At 31.8% G+C, this 27,870-nt stretch overlaps 2 protein-coding genes and 1 long non-coding RNA gene across 14 annotated transcripts in view; 1 reads left to right on the plus strand and 2 right to left on the minus strand.

Moving 5' to 3' along the window:
- LOC139516422 (echinoderm microtubule-associated protein-like 2) overlaps positions 1–6,106 on the minus strand; it is a 64,282-nt gene extending 58,176 nt beyond the window's left edge. For 6 of the 12 annotated variants that reach the window (XM_071306513.1, XM_071306512.1, XM_071306510.1 and 3 more), the window contains exon 1: positions 5,961–6,106. In XM_071306513.1, coding sequence (XP_071162614.1) covers positions 5,961–6,072 — 112 coding nt within the window. In that variant the 5' untranslated portion in view covers positions 6,073–6,106. The remainder of the gene's footprint in view (positions 1–5,960) is intronic. The other 6 variants (XM_071306519.1, XM_071306514.1, XM_071306520.1 and 3 more) reach the window with 5 other exon arrangements.
- A 118-nt stretch (positions 6,107–6,224) lies between these two features.
- On the plus strand, positions 6,225–22,354 carry LOC139516428 (uncharacterized). The gene is made up of 14 exons (XM_071306532.1): positions 6,225–6,324; positions 8,549–8,710; positions 9,099–9,223; positions 12,478–12,562; positions 14,122–14,248; positions 14,666–14,709; positions 15,383–15,548; positions 17,201–17,262; positions 17,614–17,715; positions 18,806–19,115; positions 19,539–19,650; positions 20,011–20,118; positions 20,495–20,584; positions 21,644–22,354. The coding sequence occupies exons 1-14, from the start codon at positions 6,319–6,321 to the stop codon at positions 21,717–21,719; spliced, it is 1,575 nt and encodes a 524-aa protein (XP_071162633.1). The 5' UTR covers positions 6,225–6,318; the 3' UTR covers positions 21,720–22,354.
- Positions 22,355–23,261: 907 nt separating this feature from the next.
- On the minus strand, positions 23,262–26,171 carry LOC139516437 (uncharacterized). The gene is made up of 3 exons (XR_011662967.1): positions 26,077–26,171; positions 25,490–25,654; positions 23,262–25,066 (listed from the first exon to the last, which is right to left on the minus strand). It is a non-coding gene; the product is annotated as an uncharacterized lncRNA (long non-coding RNA).
- Between the last annotated feature and the right edge of the window lie 1,699 nt (positions 26,172–27,870).

Consider the following 27,870-nt stretch of genomic DNA (forward strand, 5'->3'; position numbering starts at 1 on the left):
ATCACATTTAAGTCTTGTTCGTTAACCATCTAATAACGCGATTTAAAGCGCATCGACGACTTTTGGTGTAGCTATTAACCAACGAAAAATAAGTGATAGCCATGCAACTTTTAAAATAAGATCGTGTGGATTTTTTAAAACGAATTTTAATAATAAAAGTAAATCATACAATAGAACATTTTTATGATTTTTTTTCTAAAAATACTTTAAACAAACATACGAAACTGACATGATCGATAGTGTATTAAAAATACATGTTTGTATTATGACCTTTTTGCTTCATTCCAGCAATCATTTTCACTTGCTTGTACGGTGGAAACAATAAAATGTGTATTGTTTTGTGACACCTAAAGAATGTGGAATGCGTAGTTTAACTCACGGTAATTAAAAGATTAGCATTATGTAATTCTAATCTTTTGATCCTCATTCAGTGAAATCTAGGCGTCACGGTTCACTGGCATTTCAGGTGTGAACAACATTTCGTATCAATTGTAAACGGGAGTCAGACAAAGTTTCAGACACATGAATGTAAAAAAAAAAAATTAAAATTAAATAACGGGAATAAAAAGATCGCACAATAACTGGATAGCTGTTGTATATTTTTATATTTTGCATAAGATCACTTTTAATGAATTATGACTTTTGATTACTTTAGTAACGATAAAATACTGAATTATTTTAATTGAAGAATTTATAAATAAAATTGCCTTCTAAACACGAGTTTATGAACTAAAAATTGTACTATTTCAAATTAGGAACGGCAGCCTTAAATATTTCAAACAGATCATTAACAATTGCAATTATATAATTTTGTCCATCCAAAGTGATCTTTAATTACCTATTTAGGAATTAAACTGCTCATCAAAATATTTTAAATCTCACAACACATGAATACTTCAGATATTTGAAAATATTTTAAAAAATTGACAGGAAATTAAAGGATCTAATTGGAATGGAATCAACAAATTACGAACAGATATGCTTTTTAAGTGTGAAAAACATCAACAAAATTTATACATAATCGGGAATGTCCTTCTTAAAATACTCTTTGTCTCACACCGTAACTATATATAATACTTTAGCTATTTGACCAACGATGTATTAAAAAAAATGAACGAATTAAATGTCATCTTCCCTGTTTTTTAATGTAATTATAAGTCTGTTTCAACTGGCAAGAATACCACTAAAACGGACAAGCAGTTTATTCTTTAAATTGCTGTCATTGAATATCAAGAGAGAAAATAAATCCCGAAATTGCTTTGAAACTTTGATACTCTATAGTTTTCCTGGAAAATATTCACATCCCTCGGTATTAGTGTACTTCCAGTTGCGTAAATATTACATGCATGTCGGAACAATTGTGATGATGGCGAATTTCGTCCTTTTTTCGAGAACAATCTAAGTGATATATAAATGTCCATAACTTCGATGAGCCAAATAAAGTTATATATCGACCTGTATTTAAATCTCTTCTTCTTCTTCTTTTGGTATACTATAGTCTATCGTCATTTGATGATTACATACTGCATGTTGGCATACGTGGACTTGTCATTTTACAAAACTTTTACCCCAATTTACGCAAAATGTATGTTTCTTTCTTATGTTCTATGTATACATGTATATGTTTTAATTTGCGCTATAGGTCCATAACTTATAATCCAGGCGTATATACGAATGGTCGACAAGTGCGTACATTTTTTTAAATCAATATTTCTGGCCTTCACCATTGACAACGAGTATATATTACGTTTTACCAAATTTACCCTTGGAAAAAATACGTATATAGATTTTTATTTCATCAAATCTGTTTGGTTTTTTTTTGGTATTATTTATATTTTTATAAATAATTTTCTTTTCACCAGAAATGTTATTCATAAACAAGCGTACGTATGAGTTTAGTAATATCACTTTCGGACACGCAAGATAGAGATCTATATTTTACACCTAATAGTTCAAAATGGAAAGTTATAAGTTATCGGCCGTGTACACTTATCAATACACTAAGAAGTGAAACGATGCATGAATTTGCAAACTCGACAGGAAATCGCTTGAATACCTGGACGTGTCACCTCACACCCCCTACAATATCTTTGGGAGTAATACCTTTAGCCATGCGGGTGATCAGTGGAGCGTAGATCCTAATTTATTTGAATAAAGTTTATTACATAAAAGAATTATGAACTAATTAGATTTCCGAAAACAATTCAAGTTTCACGGAAGACTTATTTATGATTTGAAATTTTGACTTTTTGATCAAACAACCATACGATTGACGAGATATCGACACGCAATTACGACTACATCGGGTTACTGTAGTTTTGGTCCTTAGACATATCGTGACTGCAAATCGGAGAAGGTGACAAAATGGCTGACCTCAGAGAATTGATACTCTAAATTTAAAATCGATGGTGATCTCTTATCTAGCATAATAAAACTTTAATATCTATGAATTTGAGCATTTTTATACAGAATAAACATAATATCAATTTTTGATTTTTTGGCGAAGTTTCCCTTTAACAATAGACAGGTTTCTATATACAGTAGTGGACACTGTGGATTCGTTTCTTATCCTGGATACCTATTATTGTGGATTGATGAGCAAATGCAGTTTTGAGGATATTTGATTTAGTGGTTTTGCAAAAGTCTGTAACACTGTATACAAGTCAATAGAAAATTTTCAATTCAATGAATATCTTAAAATATTTGTTTCAACAGGTTAAGTAATTAGTGCTGATGCTTTCAGTTACTTCAAATTAATTCTTGGACATATAACAAGTTTGTTTATTATTGCTTTGCTTGTATTTGTACACACTTTTTGTTATACTGTAATTACAGAGTAAAGTGATTTTCCTGTACATGTCTTCAGTGTATTTTCTTCATGTGGCTTTTATTAAATTTAGACTCAAGGTTATATAGCATCTAAAATATTGTATCAATACATTTTTATTGTTAAAGACATTGAGAAGTCCATTATTTTTCTATTGTTGGGGTGATTTTCCAAAATTAGTCGATTTCTCTTATTCTATTAAAAATTTGAAGCATATAAATATACATCCTTTTATCTTTTTGCAAATGGTAAATTTTATTTATGTTCTATTTCAGGTTTTTTTTCAATGTAAGTTGACAAAGTACAACTCCCAGTTGAAACAGCTTGAATAAAAGGACTTAACCCTTGCTTGACCTGAGTTATTTAGATTTTAACAGCAGGTGTCAGTTTGGTAATTAGCTTTTGTAATATTCTCAATTAGGTTAAGAACTGGTCAGATGCATAAACATTTCTTTATATATTTGGGTAACAACTTCTTTATATAAAAGAAAACTATTGAACTGTTCTTTCTTGCAACCCAAAAAATGGCAAGGGATAACAATTGTTCAAAGGAAAAATGCGCGATATCTACAGAATTTGGTAAAAAAATCAAGTTCTCTTCATCATTATGGCTTAGTGATTAGATTTATTGCTAAGCAAATGTATAAATTTAAGTACTTTATTTGGAAGTTACGAATCAAATCTACTCTAACATCGTTAGGTTGATTTTCTAGGCACTTTATATATATATATACGTTCATTATCACTGGACTAGTATATATTTGTTTAGGGGCCAGCTGAAGGACGCCTCCGGGTGCGGGAATTTCTCGCTACATTGAAGACCTGTTGGTGACCCTCTGCTGTTGTTTTTTATTTGGGCGGGTTGTTGTCTCTTTGACACATTCCCCATTTCCATTCTCAATTTTATATCTAAACAAACTTCAGAAAAAGTGATACATACAATGTTGAAGACATCCATTTAGTAGCTCTTTAGTAAATCTGATACTATGGACACAAAAAGTGCTTGATATGAATCTAATGGCACAAAACATACCCATACTAGTGCATGTATATCTTATCCTATAGAGTCAAAAAATAGATTGATAGCATATCGACAGAAGGGGAATAACAGAGATTAAATACAAGTTAGACGATCATTAATAGATATCATTATAAAGTTATCATTAACTTCTTTAAACATGAAAACTGTTGTTGAGCTGTGTAAAACAAATAAAGCTGATAATTGTGAGAAAAAAGTATATGTATCTCTCCATGTAGACCTGATATGGGGGATCTATAACCTTTTATCATGTGGACTATGACTGAACACTTAGTGGCATATAGATTACAAAAATGTATCAAAAAGTACTACAGAACATTTACTTGATTTGAAATTCTGATGAAATTCGGCTTTGATGTATGAATTGATACCCAGTTATTAACTTGAGAAATATTTTAAATTATTGAATCAACTAACTGCAGCCTTAATTGTTTCCCTTTCTAGTCTTGTTTAGAAAAAAGTTTGAAAAATGGAGTAACATTATTAGGAAAATTATAATATAATTTATTTGCTTTGTAAATTAAAAACATTTCTGTTAAAGTCTTTCATGTTTTTTGTATCTTTAAGTGCTTGTTCATTCTCAAAGATGTTTTGCTTTTGTCTCTTTATCAATAGAAATTTGTATTTTCTCAAGTTACCCAACCAAACATACAGAATGTAAACTTCAAAATTTAACACATAAGTTCACCTTTGTCAACAATAAATCTTTACATTTCATTTTGAATAAAATTTCCTTTTTATTCATTTAGCTGTTTACTAAAGAATCTGCTAGAAAACTTTGAAATTGTTGTACAGGCACTAAGATTCTGTGCATGTAACTCTTTACAAATAAAAAATGGCATGGCTTTGAATTTCTGACACTTGCCATTTTTTAAATGCCTGGAATATTTGACATTTTTTTTACCATTGCATGGTGACAGCAATATTCTTTAATGAAAAGCCTACATTATCCAATCCGTCCCATATATGATTGCATTAGCAAAATAACATACTTCATACTAGAATATTTGATAGGTTCATCAAACTTGATACTTCAGCTACTTTATGCATCACCTAGAAAATATTTTTGGGGATGTTCAGCATGTTGAGTAACTGCTTTAGAATCACTGACTTGCAATACCACATTACATATAAACTCAATCCCTATTCACCATCATGTTAATGATTCTGCTCTGTTACTTGCAATGGTGCATTCCAAGAGTTATACACTTCTTAAATGCACTCAATGCATTTGAGTATTCAGGAATATAGACACCTTTAGTTCACAGTTCAGTTATAGATTTAAACAATCTTAGACTAATCTTTGAGTGTTGGAAAAATTAATTAAACAAGTTTCAGTTTTTAGAGCACTAACATTTTATTGAGATGTAGCTAAGACATATTAAAAATTTTAAGTAACGGAAGATGAAGTTGAAATTGTACGCAGTATGACAGTGCCATATTCATTTTAAAATTCATTTATTTATTTGATATTAATGAATTGTTGTTTGTAGGAAAGGAACAACATTATTATATCTGAAAAACGCAAAACATTTTGCTCAATTTCCAGTAATTGGGCAAGTTGAAACAAGTATTAACACTAAGGCGAGAGCCAAAGGTTGAGCTTAATATAAAATCTGCAACGCCAATGAAGAATATCTGGGTTGCTTAATATCGTAGCAGCTACATAGGGCTATGTAGATGTTTGACTACTGAACCTGTAGATATCCTAGTTGCTATCTAGATCTATTTAGCAGCTAGGCTAGCTACAGGTTCAGTAGTAAAAAAATCTATGGAGCTGCTAAGATATTGAACCCAACCAACATGACCAAGAGCAGCCAGGACTGACTTCTTTAAGTTTAAATGTTGACTTTGCTTTTTATTTTGTATGACCTTAAAATCAACAAAAATTTAAATGTCATAACAAAAAAGCTACCAAGTTACATGTATCTAAATTTGGTACCTTTTAAAATTTTAATAAGGGTGAGCTAATGCATATGCACCGCCCACTAATGGGCGTGGTCTTGCATACAAATGTCAGTCTTACCAAACAAATGCATTTAAAAGAATATAAATAAATTAAACTGCATGCAAATATTAACAAGAATATATTACCGACACCATTAGCTATGCTAGATGAAAAGTCCGTGGATTCATCCATTTTCACTTTCAGCGCACTTGCTGTGTGGAAAACGTCATCAATTTGGTGTTCAACAGCGAGGTACATCTAAAATCCAACGTACTCATTTTAATGGCTCGCATTCTAACTCTTGAAATTTTGAAATGAAAGATTCTGTTTCTGATCTTCCTGATTTACAACACTCAGAGGTAAATCAATGTGATAGAATAATTGAGATATTACACCATATCGTTCCGAACATTTGATTCCATAATTGACGGTATTTGTCTAGATCTTTTCAGCCGCCATGAGTACACTGCGGCGGGAATATTAAAATCACAGTTCTCCCTAAATATGCCTGTAAGGAAAATTATAACAACATGATACATTGTCACATCTTATCATTAACAAGAAAACTGAAGACCGAATAGCATTTACATTTAAACGATTCGTCTACACCCCCTATAAAACACCTTTTAAAGACAACCGGTCTAAAAACATTGATGATTTGGATAAAATACTTAAATAGTTGTATTTACAAATTACATCTCGAAAACCACTCTTAGTTGCGTTCAATATCGTAGCAGGTACATAGGGCCTTACATCTCGAAAACCACTCTTAGTTACGTTCAATATCGTAGCAGGTACATAGGGCCACGTATATTTCTGACTACTGAACATGTAGCTAGCATAACTGCTTAATAAATGTAAATGGCTGCTAGGCCTATCACGTTCAGTTGTCGAAAACTTGTGTAGGTTGTGGCCCTATGTGTATGCTACTCACTTGTTTTTCTATGACATGCTAGTGTTTATTGTTTGCAAAAAGTGCTGAACAACCTTTAAATTATAAAAAACAACATTGCACTGAGTCATTAAGTCGAGCACACCCTATAACATGTAGAAGGTGTACTTGATTTGATCCATATTGTTTTAGCCAATATCTCAATTTATAAATTTGTTTTAAGGAAGTCATTGCTAGCACTGCATGCAAAAATCATCCATTTGTCATAATTGAGTACCAGGGGAAAGTTCAGGTTGTGGATTTTCTTTTAAAATTCCATATGTATATTAAACATTGAATAAACACAAGGACACATAATCCAGTGGCAATGGTTATAAAGATGTTGCAACAGAGCGTAATGCTCTTTATCCAAAACAGATAAGTTCTGAAATTATAGAACATTTTCATGACATCACAGCCCTATTTAAGTTAACATTTCAGTAACACTACTGGGGTCCTGTTTTGTGCATAAAACTTTTCAAAGAAACCTGTGGACACCATCATAAACCCATAAAACAAAGTGTTTTTATGACATTTGTTTTTGTCTTTAAAAGTTTGCTTTCTAAACAAATTTTACTGCCTCACCTAATTAAAGATGACCTTTTGTTTATTCAGCAATTGACTGTAACAGATTTTTGGGGTATTGGACTAAATAGCAATAGTGTATTATGACATTCTTGTTGTGTGGTCTACAAGTCAAATACCACCTATAAAAAAGTCAAATGGTGCCTGGTTAAATAGGATTCTACATGATACATTCAAAGTAGTGTTGTCAAAGGTTAACCGGTTTTGTCTCCACCTTGACTCAAACTCAGGCCATCTGTGTTAAAAGGCAAGGTCTATATAGACTGAGCTAATGAAGCTCTTCCTTAGCTCAATTGCTTACGGCTGACTTAGTATCTACCACATTTACTAAGGGAAGCAATCCTATCACACTTCCACTCATACAATATGATTCTCACACACATACCCTAGCTAGTATTCCTTTCTAATCACTGAGTTTTTAGTTGGAACCAGTTTAACCAGAGAGCATGATTCTACATACAAAATCAGCTTTGTCTCCACTGGGATTTCTGTGTTACAAGTCAGCATGTATACCAACTGATCTAAAGAATCTACCACATTTACTAAGGGAAGCAATCCTGTCATACGATCTTAAATTGTTTTTTCCTTTCTTAATTTTATTTCGAAGTGGGATAATCAAACTTATAATTTGAAACAAACTGACAATGCCATTGCAAGAAATGACAAACAACAGCAGATTACACAGAATACTTAACACAATGTAGAATACTAAAGCCTTAACAAAACCGTCCCTTTAAACACCAGGGTAATCTCAATCTTTGTTTGATTTTAATTGCTTGATTAATTAATTTGGTTAATTAATTAGTCAATTCCAGATATTGTTTGTATGGCTTTATTGTTTTTCATATAACTATAAGTTCTGGAAAGTTGATTAGTGATATAGACTTTAAAAGACAATTTTTAGGGGCCAGATAAGACCCACCTCTGGGTGCAGGATTTTCTCGCTGTGTTTAAAACTCATTGGTTACCTTTGGCTGTTATCTACTCTTAGGTCCAGTTATTGTCTCTTTGCATATATTCCCCATTTCCTTTCTCAATTTTATATAGATTTAAAAAATAGAGAGATGTGCATTTCAAGATATTGAAGATGATATACATTTAAATGAAACACGATATAACATTTGGTAATTTGTTCTTCTTCATGATCAGTTCATAAATGAACAAAAGAAAATGTTCTGAGGTATACTGTTATTCATTTTTTTAATTTTTTTATTTCAGCCAATTAGAAATGTTAGTGATGGCAGGTCATTTAAGGAAAGCCAGCCAGGACAGTACATTTATGACCCTATGTTTTGTATCCATGGGGATGACCTTGAGGATGAGGAGAGTGTCCCGGACATATCCCAGCTACCATTTCAATCCTACTTGAATACTCCTCAGGTAAAATTAGATTTACTAAGGTCTCTCATTTACCGTACATTTGATGTTATGAATAATGAATTTCTTTTTTTTTTAAAGTTTTTCCTACTGATAATCTGTGGTTCTCCAAAAATTCTTGCTTCCTCCATCTATGAATAAAATTGAGATTGGAAAACTGGTTACCATGATATGATCGAGAGTCCTGAAAGTTGGGTTAAGCACCAACAATCAATTAATCTAATTAAGTTAACCTGTTAGTACGCTTCAAAATGGAATAGATTATGACTGGTGGAAGGACAAAAGTTGAAGCTGGTATAATAATAAAATCAGTTCTCAAATTTATAATTGAATTTAGAGTTAATTTTAAAAAGAAGTTTGTTCAATCCTAAAGCAATTTTTTTATCTGCAGAAAAGTCCTAATAATGCAGAAGTTCTGGCTGTTACTCCTGATGACAAGAAGATTCGCAGTGCTGGCCAAAATAAAACGCCAAGAACTATGATGAAAATGATGGAAAGACACAGAGAAAATGAAAGGTATAAAAGATATGAACTTGACCTTGTAACTTATACATATATATTGTAACTTTATTTATAATCTAGTGAGTCGTCCTTAAAGATTGTCACACGTTCATGTAATTGTAAAACTTCAAAAGCATACATTAACCAGACATTTGAGTATACATGTAGTAATCATTCTTTCCAGAAAATAACATGTACATAAAAAATTGCTGCATTTGACTTTCCAACAAATAAAACATATTTGATCACAATGGAATTAGAATTAACCCTTTCAACGCCATACACAGCATATGCAGCGATGACATACGCCGTCCACCACTGCTATTCGCGGCATATGTCGGGATGATAACGGATTTTTCAACAGGACTCTTCAACCATTCGGTTTTCATTTGGGTCCTCTAATTTTTTCTTGTATGAATCGTGGATATACAAAGTCTCATTTGCACTTGAATTCCCGGCAATTTTTATTGTAAAATCATGCAGCAGTGTTCTCCCCAGAAATTTTGGATAGCATCACATTTTGCGTAAAAAAAAAATAACTGTATTTTTTTTAATGTCGTTTGTCGCGTCGCATTGATGCTCTATTTCCTTTATACGTTTTAGTTTATATTGTTCAATTCATAACTGAGAATACAATTAAACTATAACCACAAAAACAGTTGTTTCAGTTTATGTCTTCTTTATTCATTTATAGTTACAGAATTATTTTTTTCCTCTTGTGCCAAATAAAAATAAATATGTGGTTTCAGTTACCCAACAATAAGTCAAATGAATGAATGGTTCATTATAGTGCAACCTGTACATATACAAAACTAAATTATCTAGTACACAAAATTAACTGCTTTTTATATTATATCAAGTAAAGATAAAGTAACAAAAGAAGCAAAAAAAAATCAATTTAAAAACTTTTTTTTATCATGTTTATGAAATTCATTGTTTCATGCCACTCAATGAATTAGTCCCAGTTGTTTCTTATCTTTACATCAAAATCATATGTATTTTTAACAAAGTTATCGAACAAATAGTCTGGTAATGCGTAGTTTTCTCTCTTGGTTTAATTTTTCTGTCTACTGTTCATCTGTTGTCATTATCGTGAAAATGCGGATTTTTGTCATATCTGGTCCGGTTCCGATCCGTAGTTTACACAAAAATGTGCAATGGCGGCCGTAGTAAAATTTACGAAAATGAGTCAGAGAATAAACATTGTTTGACAAGAGATTGTGAATGAATAAGACGCTTTTAATGCATTAAATGGATTAGACATAAACTGAAGCCAATTATGATAACTTTTTAAAGAAGTATTAAACTTATTTTAGCTCTAAACCAAAATTCTCGCTCTCGTATTACCGGAAGAGAAAGAAAGTGATTTTTGGAGAGTTGCACAAATAAACGACCTTTAAAAAAAAAAAAATCGTTTCAATCTTTGAAATTTCGTAATACAAAACGTAGATTTCGAATTGTTTTGTGATTGCATTTTTCCATGTCGATATTGGTGATTGCAGACACGTGCTATTAGTCATGTCACAAGTGTCAGCTTGGGATATTCGCATCCAAACAGTTATCACCCTGAGGGCAATTAACACCTAGCTATTTAATCTCTTAATTACCTGTAGTGTCCGACTTTTTTAAGTTTTTCCTACTGATAATCTGTGGTTCTCCAAAAATTCTTGCTTCCTCCATCTATGAATAAAATTGAGATTGGAAAACTGGTTACCATGATATGATCAAGAGTCCTGAAAGTTGGGTTTAGCACCAACAATCAATTAATCTAATTAAGTTAACCTGTTAGTACGCTTCAAAATGGAATAGATTATGACTGGTGGAAGGACAAAACGTAGATTTCGAATTGTTTTGTGATTGCATTTTTCCATGTCGATATTGGTGATTGCAGACACGTGCTATTAGTCATGTCACAAGTGTCAGCTTGGGATATTCGCATCCAAACAGTTATCACCCTGAGGGCAATTAACACCTAGCTATTTAATCTCTTAATTACCTGTAGTGTCCGACTTAAAGGGATTACAATTAAAGGTGATATAATTTTTATGATCATAATCGATAATAGATGAAAGTTCAAAATTGAGGACAAGTAAAATAGCATCTTCAAAATAATTATAGCGTCGCGGGATTAATTATAGCGTCGCGGGAATTATTATAGCATCACGGTGAAAAATATAGCGTCACGGTTCCGCGACGCTAAAACGGCCTGGGGAGAACACTGCATGCAGTAGAAGGAATTGAAGGAAAATAAAAACAAATATTTTGACAAATGCAAATGGCGGAAATCGGAAACGAAGCTGTAAATATGGAAATATTTCATCATTTCTATCGCGAAACTGACAATGAGGATTAGTTAAAAGGTTTCTTGCTATCTCAATGTGTTTATTACCTTTAATTCGTGTGGGAAATATGATTTGATCGATCATTACGAGACGTAGAAAAAGGGGGAAAACGGAGGTTGACTGAAAATTTTGAGGATGGAGCCACTGATTTGTGCCACAATTACATAATACGTTGTGTATGGTGCAATATGCTAGGAAATCAAGCAATTGGTGTCTTCTTTATTATATGGCAGATAAAACAGCAAAATAGATGAAGACTAAAAGTAGTTTTTATTCAAAATTCAACACAAATGTTATAAATTACACCTTTTACCTGTTAATTACCTGAAAATGCAGGTAACCTGATAAAAAAATTACTGAAATAACTGCCTAACATTACAGTTCATACTCTCCTGGGCATTTTTCATGCAATAACTTTCTCTGTATCTCTTATAACAAAATAGATACAGCAGTATGAAAAGGCATATACTGTTCGAATGAATGAACACAAAAAAATGCTGCAGCAGCAGCCATTTTTCTATTTTTTTGTGTAGTGTTGAAAGGGTTAATAAATATATATATAAAAAGGACTGCTTGAAGCCAAATTGTTAGCTTATGTGTTAATATATTGTTGAATTTTCAATTGCTTTAGTATTAACAATGGCAGTCTGTCCTTGGTGGTGCCTCACTATATTGTATACAGGTAAAATAGCTACGGATGTTTCACAGATGTGGTAATAAACGTCCGTATTACGGACGTGGTACTAAACATCCGTATTACTGACGTTAAACAGACGTTTTACGGATGAGAAGCAACGGACGTTTTACGTCCGTGGTACTATTCGTCCGTAGACGTGCCGTATAATACGGACGTATTACGGATTTTTTACGGACGTAAATTGTCCGTAGCTATTTTACCTGTGTATGATTGACATTATTCTATTGCAGGGTACGTCATCACACGTTAAATAAAAGTATGAAGAAAGTATGTGACAGAGTTCCTGGTTTAAGTCCATTCATGAAAGAAACAAAGGTATATGATAAAGTGTTAAATCCTAAAGGGGCTGTTTCACAATTTGTCATAGTTTGTGGAGTTGGGACACTCAAACTAATGTATTGTGGGTGGTTTCATTTACTTGAGAATTTTGTAAGAATTACCAATACATATAAGTAAAATGAAAATTTTATATTATGTTTGTTGGTGTTTGAACAAAAAGATCAATTTCATGGTCCCGATGTGTTATATGTGGAACCATAGATTTATACCTAAATTTATGGAAAGTCCATGAATAAAATATATGAAACTTGAAAAACACACATTTTCATACTGCAAATATTTATAATGAGAGAGTTTATTTGAAGTGGTTTGTAAGTCATGTTACATTCACTTTTAATGTTTTTGCCTGTCTTAGCATGATAAACTGATGAGATTCAGCAATAAGATATTTATTTTTTAACAATACCACAAATGGATGCATGATTTTTGTCGAGCCTGCAACTTTTGTTGCAGAAAGCTCGACATAGGGATAGTGATCCTGCGGCAGCGGCTACGGCGGAGGCGTGAGCTCACTTCTTAAAAGCTTTATATTTTAGGTGGAAGACCTGGATGCTTCATAATTTGTATATAGATGCTTCATGTTACAAAGTTTCCGTCAGTCACATGTCCAATGTCCTTGACCTCATTTTCATGGTTCAGTGACCACATGAAAAAAAAAAGTTTAAATTTTTTGTAATGTTGAATTCTCTCTTATTATAAGTAATAGGATAACTATATTTGATATGTGCGTACCTTGCAAGGTCCTTGTGTCTGTCAGACAGTTTTCACTTGACCTCGACCTCATTTCATGGATCAGTGAATACGGTTAAGTTTTGGTGGTCAAGTCCATATCTCAGATACTATAAGCAATAGGGCTAGTATATTCGGTGTATGGAAGGGCTGTAAGGTGTACATGTCCAACTGGCAGGTGTCATCTGACCTTGACCTCATTTTCATGGTTCAGTGGTTATAGTTAAATTTTTGTGTTTTGGTCTGTTTTTCTCATACCATATGCAAGAGGTCTACTATATTTGTTGTATGGAATGATTGTTAAGTGTACATGTCTAGCGGGCAGATGTCATGTGACCTTGACCTCATTTTCATGGTTTAGTGGTCAAAGTTAAGTTTTTGAGTTTTGGTCTTTTTATCTAATGCTATATGAAATAGGTCAACTATATTTGGTGTATGGAAATATTTTATGATCTTCATGTCAGTCGAGCAGGTTTTATTTAACCGTGACCTCATTTTCACGGTTCATTGCACAGTGTTAAGTTTTTGTGTTTTGGTCTATTTTTCTTAAACTATAAGTAATGTGTCAACTATATATGTTGTATAGAAGCATTGTTAGCTGTACCTGTCTGCCTGGCATGGTTAATCTGACCTGGACCTCTTTTTCAAGGTTCATTGGTCTTTGTTTAGTTATCTTGGTTAATGTTAAGTTTATGTGACAGTTGTAATAAAGCTTAGCTTTATACTTAGGACTATCAACATAATATCAATGATTAGTATAGAAGGTGAGACATTTCAGCGTGTGCACTCTTGTTATGTATTTTCAGGTTGTGATGATGCAAAGAATTATTGCCTATATTTGTTACCTTGAGAATACAATTAGCTTTGTGTGCGGCCATCTTGGTATAAAGCAACTAAGAATGTCAACCAATTTCATTACAGAACAGTGGTCAGGTAAATCTTATACCACATAGTATGAATCATATTACATCATTATCACTAGCCTGCCACAAAGTTTAAATAACAGTTTCATCTTTCTGTTTCAAAGTCCTTTTGGGATCCTCTAGTTTTGTCATTATCATGATTATGGTTGACAATTTCAAAAATATTTACCCTGTATCTTTGGAAAAAACCAACGAGTCTGAACATTTGACAAAAATTCCTAAACCTCATCTAAGTACATACTCTAAAATATATTTATGCCAAATTATGTCACATATTATGGTAAAAAAAAGATTGCATGTACAATAACAACTAATATGTTGCAGAAAGTTAGTTGTTAAGAAACTCTCAAAGATAAGGAATGGTCTGGAAAAACCCTCAAGACATACATATTTGCATATGATAAAGTGTTTTTATTTTATTAAACAGAACCTGCTGAGAAGAAAGAAGAAGTAATGATGATAAAGCGCAAGGTACCAGTAATATACATTTTATAGTGATTCATCATAATGCCGTCCTGAATATGCATAAAATATATGCCACTGGGTTAAATATAGAAGCAAAACGGAAGCGCAGACGAACAAACGAACGAATGGGCGCACAGACCAGAAAACATAATGGCCCATACATGGGGCATAAAAATCATCAAAATTCAGTGCCATTCTAGGGAACCAAGATCTCAATTATGAAAAAAATAAATACCATGCTGGGCACACAACTAAAATAACCTACAAGTAATGCTATAAAACACTGAAAAATCATTCAGCATTGAATGTTCTCCTAATCCTACCTTTCAATGAAAATAGACCATTACCATATACTATGGCACATAGCAGGCTATAACAGGCCCTGAAATGAGAAATGTAAAACAATGCAAATGAGAAAACTAGTGGCCTGATTCATGCATTCTCAATTTTAAAATTATTGTAGAAACAACAAACCTGACATATAGAAACCCTCATATTGGCAAATTCATATTGATTGATAGAGCTTATGCTGGGTATTAACATTGCAGCCTTGTGTGCCTTGGTGGTGTAAGGCACACTGTATATCAATCTCTGTCATTTTTACAGAGTTTCAAATATCTAATGAAAAATTTAATTAAGATTTCAAGACAAATCAATTTTAAAGGAAATTAATTTGTAGGTGACTCCTAAAAATAGTAAGAAGATGTTAATGGAGAAGAGAAGACAAAAGATCTCATCACCAACAATAGATTCAACAACAGATGATCTGTGTCATACAATTACTCAGGAAATGGTAGCCAACTCTCAAGACTCACAAGGGGTATCATCAACACTCAAAATAAATGGTAAGTTTTACACACATTATTTAATTTAAGAAAGTCCAATTTTTAGCACATAAGTGTCCCTCCGTTCCGTCCATTGTTAGTACAGTTTTATGGCATATAATAGAAAGAAACATCAAATAATGATTAACAAAATTGAATGTGGCTCTAAGTATTTTGTCAAATATATATGTTTACAGACTACTTCATCCTTTTAATTTTTCATAAGGACAAATATTCCGGTTCCAATCATGAGCAAACATGACAAGTTGTTCTTGATCTGCAAAAGGATTTATTCATTACACAACTCCACCAAGTAATTAGTTTTTCATGTGCACTCCAGTTTTATAATACACAAAAAAACAACATTCACCTCTTAAACTACAAGGTGAAATGATTTGGAAATTTTTCTTTAATGCAACAACACAGTTATAATACACAGCAACATATTTATGTTTACACTTGACAGTAAAGACTTACAAATTGATTTCTTAAAAAAAGAAAAATGTTTTAGTTGGATTTCATTCAGCCATATGCCAGTCAAGCAGAATTTATGGTGTTAGTATTTTTGACATATATACAGTCAATCCTGAGTAAACCGGACCCTGAATAAACCGGGTTCCTGTCCATTCCAACCAAAAATTAAAGTCCCGTTTTTTCCCCTGGAAAGTCTTTGTTAAAATACCCTTTGTAAACCGTACCCTGCGTATTCCGAAATTCCAGTCTAATGATATAGTCCCAATACTCTTAATTACATCAATTATTACCTGTCAAAACCGGTTTGTATAATTCATTTTAAATGATTGATCTGCAATCAAAATATATTTGTTTATACAATATGGCTTTTCAGGATAATCAATAAGCCAGGTGAGGTGTTAAACTGTGAACTTACAATCGTACAGTAGTGATCTGTATTATGTGTTAAAACACTATAAAATTGTGTTAATTAAACTAAAAGACAAGTCGATTATATCTCTGATTGAAGTTACGTAGTAACATGTAAAAAAAATTCAAATCGCGGAGTAGGAAATTTACAACGTGTTTTCGAAATCCCAGGTTCCCTGTTTAGGCTGTTATGAATCCCTAATCTAATGAACGTGATAATGAAGAACACTCGGATGACAATAATCAATGGACAGTGTATGTTTCGATCATAATGAAATTTCGTTTGATAATATTCTGGCTTTCAAATTGGCAATACCAACGTTGGAAATGACTGATCAAGGAAGTAAAACGAAACTCTCGTGTTACGATCCAAACAACGCGAGTATTGTGATGCAAATGAATAACAAAGTGAAATTGACAAGTCGGAGACTGATGCTACCGAAATCTATTTCACATACGAGGATATGTAAAACACGGTCAAATATTATTATTTTAAATTCGAGGAACAACTAGTTTTTAACATTTTTATAGCCAATGAATATGAAGAAACAAAACAAGGATCATAAGAAGTTAAAAAGTTATATGCATTTTTTTTGTAATTTATAATCAGACAGAACTTTTACTTGCAATACATCGGACGTCACAAGTCATTTACTTCTGGTGAAAACGGCAACCTGAATAAACGGGCTCACTGTCCAAACTGGCCCTTTTTCATAGTCCCGTAGCCGACTGGTTAATACAGGTTTTACTGTATTTTACAACAAAGAAAAATGTTTATGTCTTATTTTCAGAGGACATATTCCTTGATGATAATGCATGCTGTGTTCCTGAACATTATGAAGATCCTTATTTGGTAATAATATTTTATATAACTGTAAATTCACACATTTTTATTTGCCGAAAACTGTCACATGTTAGATTTCACAAAATTAAACAAATGCATTTTGAATTCTGTCAGCAAAATGGCATTATTTTTTTTATTTGCATGCAACATTTCCTGAATTAGCAATAATTTCATTTCATATTTTGTGTGTACAGTTTTCCCCAATTGCAATGACAAATGCATGTATTAAAAGTTCAAATACACAGCTTGATAATAGATTGCATTAGCATACAGAATATAAGTGAATTAAAATGTAAATAATTGCAATTTTCTGGAAATCAAAACAATAGTAGCTTTTTACCATTTCCTTTTCTTTGTCAGAATGAAGATTTCCTGCCATCTTCTTCAAAACTGGATAATTTTCCTGATGCATTTGATCTGATGTCTAGTCCTCTTGGTAAAATACCACACCATCAGACTATAGTAAGTATTATCAGAAAAGAGATGGTTATTTCATTTTATTTTTGTTCTCATTGTGATTTAATATTATACATTTATTTCCCGTGCCTGAGGGAGATATGAAGATTTGTTCACCCAAGAATATTCATATTTCACGAGGGCTTGCCAGAGGGAAATATTATTTTACGAGGGTGAGCAAATCTTCATATCTCCAGAAGTCTAGGGAAATGAATCTTTTATTCTATTGCCTATGCTTTGTTTACCACCTGAACATAAAATATTAGTTTGCATACATTTTTTTTTTATCCACTTATTTTTATAACTAAACACGATTTACACATAGATAAACAGTACGGATCAAAACTTAATTATTTAAATTTAGTCTTTTTATTCTTAAATAAGTTTGAACATGATAATTATTTTTGCTATCGCTATTTAAAAAAAAGGAAGTTCAAAACGTTATGTACATTAACCGCCTGTAATGTCGCACAATGTTGTCCCAACATTATAGAGGGTAATATGAAGATTTGTTCAATGACAAGTGGGATAGTCTCAACCAATCAAATATTGAAAAAAATATCAACATGCATAAACAGTGGAATAAAAATTATTCTTTATAATTATCCAAAATGTAAAACCTCTTTTCTTATTTCTTTCATTACAGGATAGCAATGATGTACAGGGGAGATAATTTCTAAAATCATAGCAGTGATGCACAGGGGAGATAATCATTAAATATTTTCGTATCTTATTTTCATTTCAGGATAGCAATCATGTACAGGAGAATCATCACTAAATATGCTTGGGTTTTTTTTGTTTTTTTTTTTAAAGGAAAGCATTGTCATATTTTTCTCTACAAGATAGAATTGTATTACAGGGGAAATTGTCACTATGATGGTTTGTAGCTCTTTTTTTTCTCACTACATGCTAGCATTGAAATATAGGGGACAAAATCACTTTGATGGTTTGTCACTTTGTGTCTTATTTTTCACTACAAAAGCATTGCTGCACAGGGGAGATAATCTCAAAGAAGGTTTTTATCATTTTGATTACAGATCAATAATGTTCAGGGGAGATAATCGCTAGGAAGATTTGTAACATATTTTCATTACAGGATAGTAGTGATGAATGTGGTATAAGAGAAGATAAACAGGACATGGATATTTGTGAATCTCCTCTGAGAACCATTTCTCCGGACTGTGTTCTAGCAACAACATTATCCCAGTCCTCAAATCCTCCACCTACTCCTATTAACTATAGTATAACTCCCACCAAGTATAGAAACAAGAGAAAACAGAGTACACCCCAGAGATCACCGTTTAATGATATTTCTAATGTCTCACCACACAGAAGACAAGCACTGTCATCACCAAGTGATAGAAAATGGATGAGAACTGAAAGTAAATTCTCAAAAGAATGTCCAGGTAGTATACTATATATAGTCCATAAATATATTTTAAAATAGATAAGTGTCTAAAACTATTTTCATACTTTACCAAAGATTAGTTTATATCATGGTTTTCTCACGTATATATTGAAAAGTATGAGTAAAACTGCTTTTTAAGCTACAGAGTGAGCAAAATTTTCAGTTTTGGTATTTTAAATGGAAAAGATAATTTTGTGTGAGATTTTATAAACCGGACTGATAAAATTTTAAATTAAATATAAGGCTTTAGCTGGTAAAATGATCTTTTAAAATACTTACAAATAACAAACTGCCAAAAATGCATGTTGGAATTTAACTACATTGTATATTGAGTGGATAGATATTGTAATCAAAAGGGTGAATTAGAATCTGTATGTATATCATAAGCAATTTTTATGAATGTTTTAATTTTCTTTTTCAGTTGATGAAGACTTTGTGTCGTATGAACCTGATATTTACAGATTTCACAAATCTTCTACGTCACGTAGGAAGAAATGGGATATTGAAAATCAACCTCCAAATAGTCAATCAAGGTATATTATATCAGTTGGTTCTTTAACTTTACTCAAAATGCAGCACACTTTGGGTCTGTTTGACTATGTTCATTTTGATTAGAATTGTATTGTCTGTAGTACTTAAATGATCTTTTGAAAAACTTCCAAGCCTTTATATTGAAATAGTTTATATTCTACACATACAAGGTTTTTTAATCATGAAAATTGATCAATTGAATTAAATTTTACATGTGAGAACAAAATTTCAATTGTAATACAGAAGAATGGTATAAGAGGGCTAACAAAAACTGGTATTAACACTGTTTGAAAAAATGTTTGACTATTTTAACTATAGGACTCATCATAAAATTTTAATAAACTTTAATGTATTTGTTTCAGTTCTACAGTATCTTCAGTTTCAAAAGTAGAAAAAATAGACCACAGAAAAACAACATGGATGAATGGGTTTATGATGTTCAGTCGTTTGAATAGAAGATCTTTCATTGAGTGAGCTTGTATTTTTTTTTTTTACATACTTCTTTTAATTATGTTTTGATTGTTGTCTGTTTAACCTTCTTGGGCAAGTATTTCATGCATGTTCAGCACAACTTCTTTTAACAGATATATAGAATAGTATTTATATAATTTGAAGAAGAAACATTCAAGTAGAAATTAATTAAAAAATATGTTGGTGGTGTCATTGCTATTGCTTTCAACTATGGTGAAAATACACAAAGTTTGTAGTAAATTTAGATAGAAATGTATTAATTGTTTTTACTTTATAATGTCTTGGTTAACTTATAAACACTGTAAAATGTTTGGAATCTGTGTCCAATATTTAGTTTTTTTCTCATTCTTGATTTTTTTTTTTTTTTTTTTTCAGATCTAACCCTGGTGTCCATACTTCCCAAATAAGTAAAATGATGGGTCATGCTTGGAGGCAGATGGCATCAGATGACCAATTACCTTATAGGTATGTTACCATGGAAATCTGTAAATAACAAGGTGTCAACTTCCCAAAATTTATAGAACAGAGAGGTGGATGGGAAATTATTTATCTACGGTTTCATTATATTTAATGACAATTTTCATTGTTTCTATAAAATTTTCTGTTTTACTTATTTCATTTGTAAGATATACTCTTCTTTATAAGAATTAGAATGTCTGTTAAGGGGTCTCTTGGGGAAAAAAAAAAAGGTACAAAAGTTCAACAAAAAACAGGCAACACTATTGACAAATATTGAAAGAACATAAAGACAAAAACACCAAACACAAAACAAAAGCTGGAGCAACATGAACTCCAACCAAAACCAGTTATAAAGTCAAATGCATTCAAAGTGTAACATTTCCTACTCCAAATGTGGTACCTGTCATTTTGCTCATATAAGTACAAATTTGGCGATAAGTCACAATAAAGAATAAGAGGAACAAGTGGAAAATATCTATGGCCATTTGTGACATAGATGTTTTATAACAGTAAACCAAATCACGATAGCCCCTATTCAGTTTTTGAAGGGATGACTTCAACATAACTACTTTTACCTTGATGAAAAAGCTTCATTGAATGTAGTTATCGTCTGTCAATGAAATCTTATAAGACACACAAGCTCTGAAATATAGTATCAACTTTGAGATATGTTTTCTATATGCATGCGCTGCTAAGATGTTGCTACAAAGAAATAGGAACTTCACAAATTGACAATGGGAAATCATCTTTTCTGATTAGAGTTTAGTTCTAAACTGACCCATACCTTCAATTTCTGGGAATCTCAAATACAAAATATTCTTGTAATTTTTCATGCTGATAATAACAATTTTATGTGTGCATCAATTAATGTGAATATTTTACAACCAACAAACTGCAGATTTAACTATATTATATCTGAACATAAGTATACCAGCAAAACATCTTGCCTAGTTATTGCAATAATAATTATCATGTCAAATTTTTGGCATATATTATAAAAGCATTGCGTTAATTTCAATTTACAATAAACTTTTACCTAATTCCTTTGAGTTTTTTTCATTTCAGAGAGAAAGCAAAAGATTATGCATCTTCAATGAAAAATCTGTTGTGTGATGAATCTGTCTCCAGTGATGACAACTAAAAACATATCTAATCCATTGTGGACATTGATGTAAATGGTGTTTCTCAGGGTCAATCCCTCTTACAGGATATGAAGTTTTTCTTGATCTCTCCTACTAATGAACTTTGATGCAATTGATATTGTTACTATCCATCATTCATAAGTTAAGACTTTTTATTGAGATTATGCATGATAATGCCCCGTGGTAGAAATATTCTATACTTGATGTTAGGGAGCCAGTAGTTAAGAATTTATATGTTTTGTTATAATGATCATGTTTTCATGGTCAATAGTAAGAAATATTACTAGTCCTGTACAAATTTAAATTATTTTATGATCCTACATTTCCAAGAGCCATCAGTGAAGTGGCGTTTAGACTTAGTAATCTCATTTAGAATGTAGCAGTTCTTTTGATATTTATATATATGTATAGCTACATAATTTGTGACACTATATTTTGATGACATTTGTCTTTTTTGGTAGATACTTAGATTTTTGGTGCCAAAACCAATGTGGATTTAATTGTCATCTAACTAATTGTTGTTAGGAAGTCATAAATGAACAAGCTTAGATGAAATTTTGAAAAATAATTGAGTTCAAATTTTTGTTGGTTCTCTTTAGAGAGCTATATAAAGACAGGCTATCGCAAATTAATAGTAAAAGAACATTAAAATTTATTATGGAAAATATTTTATTTAAGTGTTAGTGAAATGTTTAAAACTTCATTTTATTTTGAATTATTCATGCAAATGATACTCCCGTTAAAAACCACACCTCAATAAATATCAATTAACTCCAACAAAATAAGGGGGGCTTTTGAAGACTCTGCTCTTAAAGATTTTTGAATTAGGATAAAAATATTGGTTGAATTTTTTTTTTAATCAAAATATTTCAAAATAATTTGAATAAAAAATAATAAATCGTCCATTAAATGTCTGGAATTAAAAATGATGAAAGTTTTCAAATTCTACAATCTCAATTATGGTAGCAATTTAAGGTGGTACCCAACACCTTAACTAAAATTAATTTGGCTCGTTTAATTTTCATAAAATTTTGACAAAGTATTTACTTTGACCCTTTGACAAAAATATAAAAATTTCAAAAAATTTCAACCAACTGTTTTATTAGAAAAATTGCACTGGTTATATAGCAGTTTGACAAACACTTATTTTGATCATCAAGAAGCTTAATATTCCCTAAACAACACAACGTAATTAAAACATTTAGCTGATTTTACAGAGTTATCTCCCAGTTGTGTTAGGTACCACCTTAACATTGTTGGATTCATTAATGTTCAGAGTGCTTAATTTCTTTCCTCAGATATGGAAAATATTTTTGTTGTTTATATTTTTTGTTTATTGTTATTGTTTTTATTATGTTTATGATGGTTGCATCTTTTTAATGAGATATTTTACTCTGGTCTTATGTTTATATATAAGGTATATGTTTTGTGATATTTTTTTATGTTTATATCTTTATTTATAAACCTGTTTATTTATTTTTCTCACATATATAGAATTTCAAGTTAAAAGCTTTCAATCTGACTACATTGTGTAGTCACGGTCGCGAAACACGTGACTTGCTTGTGATCAGTTTCACGGAAAAATGGCGCCTGTCTGAATAAACAAGTTCGCTTGGAGGCAAATTTTGAACGTAAGTATCTACATATCATCGTATTCATACTATAGGACCCCCCTCATCATATGCAGCGTTTTGTTCCGAATATTTTGATGCCCATTAAGTTATATTTCACTGTTGGTTTCATAGAGAACATTCACAGAATATTTCAGTTCTGCCGAAGATTGATCAGGATTGTGTACACGATATGTCCGTAAAATCACTATAAATCCATTTATGTATCTTATTTTCGCCAATCGTGTACAGAAACTTGCCCACATTTACTTATTCATTCATACAAACTAGCGTCAGTGTATATTTTTTACATTTTTGTCAGATGAACGCAATAATATTTTTTTTTCAAAAAATGATCAGTATCCACGGTATGAACATTATATGATCAGTTCCACGGTATGAATCTGAATCGATATAATAATTATATATAAGATCCCATAAACGGTTTTTATGGACAGGAAATACATGCAGAAAATAATTTATAATTTTATGCAAAAGTAGTACTGCCTGACGCATAAATAATATACTTTCTATCAGACTTTTACAATATATTTTCGACCCTATTTGGAAACTACATTTTTTTTTCGACACAGTTAAATTCTAATTCAGTTATTTTTATCTTATTATAGGTCCCGTCATGCGGAAAAAAACCAGGCTTTCCCTGCAACTGCCAAAATATCGGAAAAACTCTACTGTCAGGCAGCAAAAGAGTTCGTCAAATAAGGCAATTCCAACCTTACAGACAGGAATGAAGAGGGTATTTTCAAAATCGCCATACACAGTAAAGTATTCTCCTTCTCCAAAACGTGGGAAGGTAAAAGGGCACTCAAAGCGCACACTTTTCAGCCCAACAAAAAGTCCGTTTAAAATAACATACTCTCCTTCACCTAAAAAAGGGAAGACAAAACGTGCACTGTACAGTTAACACAGTCCAGCAAAATTACAACAACAAAGAATGATGAATGGCAAGTTTTTAACAGTGATATACCTTTGATACAAAATATCGAAAATTCCGACTTTGAAATGAATGTCGGCACCTTGCCATTGTACACACATATGTCAATGCAACCGGATACTACTTCCTTAAATACTCACCTTGGTGATAGTCATAAATGTGTAACTAGCGATGCATCCACTTCAACAGAGAAGGGAAATTTTGATAAACTAACTAACGAACTCATCAATCTTGCCCCATATGTAATGGAGGAAATGTCTGAATCTGATGTAGCGAGAGGCAACAATTTCAACTGACAGAAATGCTCTATGTAAAGGGGAACTTGGAATTCGTTGGGAAAAAGCTAGATGCAACCAGGCCAAACTTCTACCAACTGTTAAAATGGGCATTGAATAAATATTTTTCATAGAAATAAATCTTTATTTGTCAAAACTAGTATGTATCTCATCTTTGAGATCAAAGTACAAAACGTAAAATAAATAATAAAGTCAAGATGAATCCTGATTGTCAATGATTACATTTTCTCTTATGTCTGTAAAGGTTTGTCTGGTGGATGTATGCCTTTCCACATGTGCACCTATGCTGTTTGTCACCCCTGTGACTAGCCTCGTGATCACCACAATCATGTGCTTTCTTAAACTCTAAACCACATACTGTACATTTAAATTTTACAGGGTGTTCCTCGTGAAGCTTGAGGTGACGGGTGAGATCAGCCATAATTGAAAATCTTTTATCACACTGTTCACATGCAAATGTTTTTTCTTCACCATGCACTGCACACCTGAATGTTTAAAGATCAAGAATTAACATATGGTTAATAGTGTCCAGTAAGGTAATTTCCTAGACAAGGCTCGTAGGCAGGCAATGATTACTGGTACCAATTTTGCCCATGTTGTGGCGGGTTCCATCGCGGTTATGTATTTTAAAGTGTTAGTGTTAATTGATTGTACACAGTTGTCTTGGTTTTCGGGTTTTGCAATTCCCTAGATTTTTAAATGCTGATTTTTTTATACATAATGTTCCTTGAATAAAAGTACATATTCACAGAGGACAGAGACATTTTTACAGAAATGATATATTCCTAGTTCGTATTTTCATTTGACTGATTTTGTTTATAGACAACTTCTCTATTTCCGTGGCTTATGTTATTTTCAAAAATTTAGTGACAGTAATATGATAAGAATTCCATGAAATGAAAATTTACCTGTGTCTTTTGATATTGGCTTTACTGAAAAAAACTTTCCTACAACACTTGTATGGCCCCTTCTTGGCATGCCTCCTTTCGTGATCATACACTGCTGAAATACTCCGGAATGACTTTCCACAAATTTTACACAGCTTTTCTGCCTTCTCAGCATCCATTTAAAACCTAAATATAAAGTTATGGGAAATGATCTATAACTTTCAGATTCATACCGTGGAACTGATCATATAATGTTCATACCGTGGATACTGATCATTTTTTGAAAAAAAAATATTATTGCGTTCAGCTGACAAAGATGTGAAAAATATACACTGACGCTAGTTTGTATGAATGAATAAGTAAATGTGGGCAAGTTTCTGTACACGATTGGCGAAAATAAGATACATAAATGGATTTATAGTGATTTTACGGACATATCGTGTACACAATCCTGATCAATCTTCGGCAGATCTGAAATATTCTGTGAATGTTCTCTATGAAACCAACAGTGAAATATAACTTAATGGGCATCAAAATATTCGGAACAAAACGCTGCATATGATGAGGGGGGTCCTATAGTATGAATACGATGATATGTAAATACTTACGTTCAAAATTTGCCTCCAAGCGAACTTGTTTATTCAGACAGGCGCCATTTTTCCGTGAAACTGATCACAAGCAAGTCACGTGTTTCGCGACCGTGGTAGTAGTATGAATGTTTTAAAATTTGAATCATTTTTATTTACTGCTGTATTAGCAGCTATCAAGTGAGAAACAAGTTGCCAAGCAGTATATGAACAAATATTTTGTGGCTATATTTCTAATGTTATCTTTACTTTAGGCTTTGTGTTTTAGACATCATATCCTTTAGCTCATTTGTTAGGTCATTTTGGACAGGTCAATAGTAACTACTTTGAGGGTGATTAAATGTGTTTCGTGCAATGGTTTTTCAATTATTTCACATGCTTTCCTGATTGATTGTCATTATTCACACAGTGTTTGTGAAAATTAATAAAAAGCAATGTATAGCTATTATTTTTTCATGCATCTTAAAATGACCATTCATTTTTCATCTTGTAAATATGTGAGGATTTTTTTTTTTCTCATTTTTTTTCTTAACTGACAGAACCCAATCTTTTACGTCAAAGATCTGTAAACCAAAAAATCCGAACTAAGTATTTCCATACTCTTCCTTTCTTTCTTTTTTTCTCTCATAAGTTTTTTGTTTAAATATGGTCTTATGAAATGTTATATTAGTAAGATGATCTGTATGCTCAAGAAATTATGAAATAAATTTGATTTAATGCACTATTAATGTTACAAAAAACAAATTTAGATAAGGAGTTAGAACACTCTTTTTTGTTTCATTTTATCTCTGACACTATGTATAAAGTTTTTGTTCATTGATTTCATTATTCTTTATGGTAGATATTTAGAAACATCATCCTTCATTCAAATTTGTTTCAAAGTGAATAATGAGCCCTTTAGTGATGTTTGCTCCTCTACTTCTAGAATTTTTGCCAGATTTTTGGAATCCTCTGGTTTTATCCATATATAAACATTCAAAAAAATTGCCCCCTAACTCATACTTTTCTTTTCATATTTTTATTATAACATATTATTTGAAAAGCTATATTTCAAAATCTTATGAAATCCTTGCTATTTTTTCATAGTTTTTTAAACAAGAAAGGTGCCAATGTTAAGTGAAAGAACAATCTAGAGAGAATTGTTTCCAGCCATATTTTCAATGGCTTATATCTCGAAAACAAGCACATGGACCCTCCATTTTTTCTGCTTTTTAAGTTTCTATATTTATATACTTTCAATTTATAACAGTCTTTTAAAAAGCTTGTTATTTTTATACAGAGTAGCAAACATCCTTAAGTAAAATTAAACTCTTTAGATAAATCATTTTGAAGTATGTTTTTAGTTCCCATGCTTTTAAATAAATATAACAGTGTTTGATCTTACTTTTATATCTACATACTGTTGACTTGTATTATAATTTAATAATTTGTTGGAGGAAATGGTTCTGTAAATAAAGGTTTGGCAATAAAATTATCTCCCTTTAAAGGGATTCATAGCAGGAAAATAGAAATGGTCACTTTTAACTCCCCTCCCCCTAGATTACAAAGCAGTTGTGGATTGTGTTTTTTAAATTCCATATAATATCATGAATTCTATGCAACATCAAAATAAATTTCTATTCTGCAACTATATTTTTGATGAGTAGTCAAACTTGTTTAACCCTTTCACCGATTGCTGCCCAGACAGAAGCTACTCTGAGACGATGGCTTCCCTGGCTACTATTGCTCAAGTGGGAGATCTTCATAATAAATGTCAATAAAAACTTGTTTGTAGTTAATTGTGTATTTATTTCATTCACTAACACCATGTTCACA

Source organism: Mytilus edulis, chromosome 3 (genome assembly GCF_963676685.1).
Source record: "Mytilus edulis chromosome 3, xbMytEdul2.2, whole genome shotgun sequence".
NCBI classification, from domain to species: Eukaryota; Metazoa; Mollusca; class Bivalvia; order Mytilida; family Mytilidae; genus Mytilus; species Mytilus edulis.

Excerpts from the sequence above, each read along its gene's own strand:
- LOC139516428 (XM_071306532.1), top strand. Across the intron at positions 14,710-15,382 it reads TAATGATGATAAAGCGCAAG|GTGACTCCTAAAAATAGTAA; the intron begins GTACCAGTAATA and ends ATTAATTTGTAG. Across the intron at positions 17,263-17,613 it reads ATTATGAAGATCCTTATTTG|AATGAAGATTTCCTGCCATC; the intron begins GTAATAATATTT and ends TTTCTTTGTCAG.